Source organism: Lactuca virosa, chromosome 4 (assembly GCF_052849685.1).
Source record: "Lactuca virosa cultivar CGN04683 chromosome 4, Lactuca_virosa_CGN04683_v6, whole genome shotgun sequence".
Taxonomy (NCBI): Eukaryota; Viridiplantae; Streptophyta; class Magnoliopsida; order Asterales; family Asteraceae; genus Lactuca; species Lactuca virosa.
In genome coordinates, this window is record NC_136429.1 from 377,257,709 (window position 1) to 377,260,325 (window position 2,617).

General features: G+C 37.4%; 1 protein-coding gene across 1 annotated transcript; it reads left to right on the forward strand.

Annotated features, from left to right (window-relative positions):
- Positions 1-456: 456 nt before the first annotated feature.
- LOC145106369 (uncharacterized) lies at positions 457-2,357 on the forward strand. The gene is made up of 4 exons (XM_079043367.1): positions 457-840; positions 955-1,049; positions 1,139-1,388; positions 1,671-2,357. The coding sequence occupies exons 1-4, from the start codon at positions 457-459 to the stop codon at positions 2,355-2,357; spliced, it is 1,416 nt and encodes a 471-aa protein (XP_078899493.1).
- The last annotated feature ends 260 nt before the right edge of the window (positions 2,358-2,617 follow it).

Here is a 2,617-nt window from a genome sequence, read left to right on the forward strand (position 1 = left end):
ACCTGGGATTGTACACATCTTGGTACGAATCTGGGAGTCATGGAAGGAATGGGTTTCAAACGTGCTTTTCATAAGAAAATATAGGATTTTCTTGAGAAACACTCTTCAAAAGAATCAAAGAACATTTTCCACAAAAACAAATTGCTTATGAACTCATCGGCTTTATGCTGATATTCTTTCAAACTGCTTGTATTCTCAGGAAATCCGTAGACACGTACTCCTTGGATTTAGAGAAGCTGGAGCAATAATAGTCTTGTTTTTGTACTTTTGATATGAACAAAACTATGTATTAAACAATGTAAACCTTTTTCACATATGTATTCAATGTCTGGTTGTGTTTACTATGCTTGCTACGATACAACTGTTGTGATACTACGCATGACGTCAACCACCCCCGAACGTTTCCGCCGTTCCGGTTTGGGGGTGTGACATCAGTTTAAACTGCACCGTATGAATATGGATGAATCAATTGCTGTGTCAAGCATCATTGAAAAACTGCCTCCATCCTGGAAAGACTTCAAACACAACTTGAAACATCAAAAGGAGAAACTGTCTTTGGTTCAACTTGCTAGTCACATTCGTATTGAAGAATCTCTTCGTGCGAAGGAAAGTGACAAATTTGAAAAACCCAAAGGAAAAGTTGAACCTGGACAGCCCTCGGTTCATATGGTTGAAAATAAACCAAGGAACCAGAACCACAAAGGACATGGAAAACGCAAGCAGGAACATGTCCCAAGCAACACCAACAAAAAGAGAAAGGATATGGTTTGTTGGAGGAGCAATCAGTGTCGTGTGAATTTAGGCAACAATGGTGTTGGAAACAGTGGAGCCAATGGGAAAGTGAACGGGTCTTCGGCCCAAGTTAAAGGAGGTCAGTTTTTGACTAACTTTGATAATTCTAATCAGAATTATGTTTATTATGTTTCATTTATCCCTGAATCATTCTATGTGCAGGATGATGATGTTGCTTGGCGGATTGACTCCGGAGCAACGAACCATGTATGCAAGGATAAACGGATGTTTGAAACATTAACACCGCTTGAAGATGGGTCGGTGCTGAAAATGAGAGACAATTATTTCATTCCTATTAGTGGTTTAGGTGTCGTGTGTCTTGAATTTAGTTCTGAAATACAATTAGGTTATTTGATGTTTTGTTTGTTCCCAAGATTCGCAAGAATCTTGTTAGCTCTAGTTGTTTGAATTCTGATGGTTTTAAACAAGTTATTGAGTCGGATCAGTTTGTTTTGTCTACGGGTGGAATGTTTATTGGCTTTAGATATTTAAATAATGGAATGTTTCGTTTGAATATTGTTGACAAATTATTACCTGTTCAAAATTTTGCATTTGTATCTTCTGCTTCTAATGTTGATAAATCTATGCTTTGGCATGTAAGATGAGGTCATGTCAACTTTAGAAGGATGCATGAGATGTCAAAAGATGGATTAATTCCAGCCTTTGATATGACATCTGATAAATGTAAAACATGCATGCTTACAAAAGTAACAAAACAACCCTTTCCTAGTGTCACTAGACATTCAACTGTTTTGGAACTTGTACACAGTGACCTGTGTGATTTTCACTCCACTCCTTCTTTGGGAAATAAAAAGTATGTAGTCACCTTTATTGATGACTGCACTCAGTTTTGCTATGTATATTTGTTACATTCTAAGGATGAAGCCTTAGATAAATTCAAAATATACAAAACCGAGGTGGAATTGCAATTGGGCATTTCGGTTAAACGTCTCAGGACTGATAGGGGATGTGAATATATGGATCCCATTAATGTTCAATCAGTGGGTATCATTCATGAAACCACGACACCTTACACACCCCAACAGAATGGTATTGTTGAACGCAAAAATCGAGTTTTAAAGGAAATGGTAAACTCGATGTTATCATACTCGGGATTGAGTGAAGGATTCTGGGGAGAGGTCATGTTAACGGCCTGCTATTTATTAAATAGGGTTCCAAATAAAAGGAACAAAACAGACCCATATGAACTTTGGTTCAAGAAAAAGCCAAATTTGAGTTATTTTCGGGTTTGGGGATGTCGGGCAGTTGTAAAACTCACCGAGCCCAAAAAGATAAATTTGGGAGAACGTGGAATTGATTGCATATTCATTGGATATACTGAACATTCCAAGGCATATAGGTTTTATGTAATAGAACCTAATGATTCCGTTTCAATTAACACTGTTATCGAATCACGGGATGCAATTTTTGATGAGATGCGGTTTTCATCGATTCAAAGGCCTAAGGATCTAAATTTTTGTGCTAATAAAGAGAAAAATTCAGAAAGTCAATATGGTGGTATTGTGCAAGAACCACAAGAGCTTCGTAGAAGCAAAAGAGGCTAAATTGCGAAAAATTTCGGATCCGACTTCCAATTGTATTTGGTGGAAGGTTCAAGGGATGAAATTAATATTGAATACTCTTATTGCTATACTATTGAAGATGATCCTAAGACATATCAAGAGTCCATGGAGTCTCATGATAGTGCCTTTTGGAAGGAAGCAATTGATGATGAAATGTCATCAATTCTTGAGAACAACACATGGGTGTTGTCTGATTTGCCTCCGGGTTCTAAACCTCTTGGTTGCAAATGGATTTTCAAAAA

Bases quoted from the DNA above. Each gene is read 5' to 3' on its own strand.
- LOC145106369 (XM_079043367.1), top strand. From the start codon at position 457: ATGGATGAATCAATTGCTGTGTCAAGCATCATTGAAAAACTGCCTCCA. The intron at 1,050-1,138 runs GTCGGTGCTGAA...AAATACAATTAG, and splicing joins TTAACACCGCTTGAAGATGG to GTTATTTGATGTTTTGTTTG. The intron at 1,389-1,670 runs GTAAGATGAGGT...TTACATTCTAAG, and splicing joins ATAAATCTATGCTTTGGCAT to GATGAAGCCTTAGATAAATT.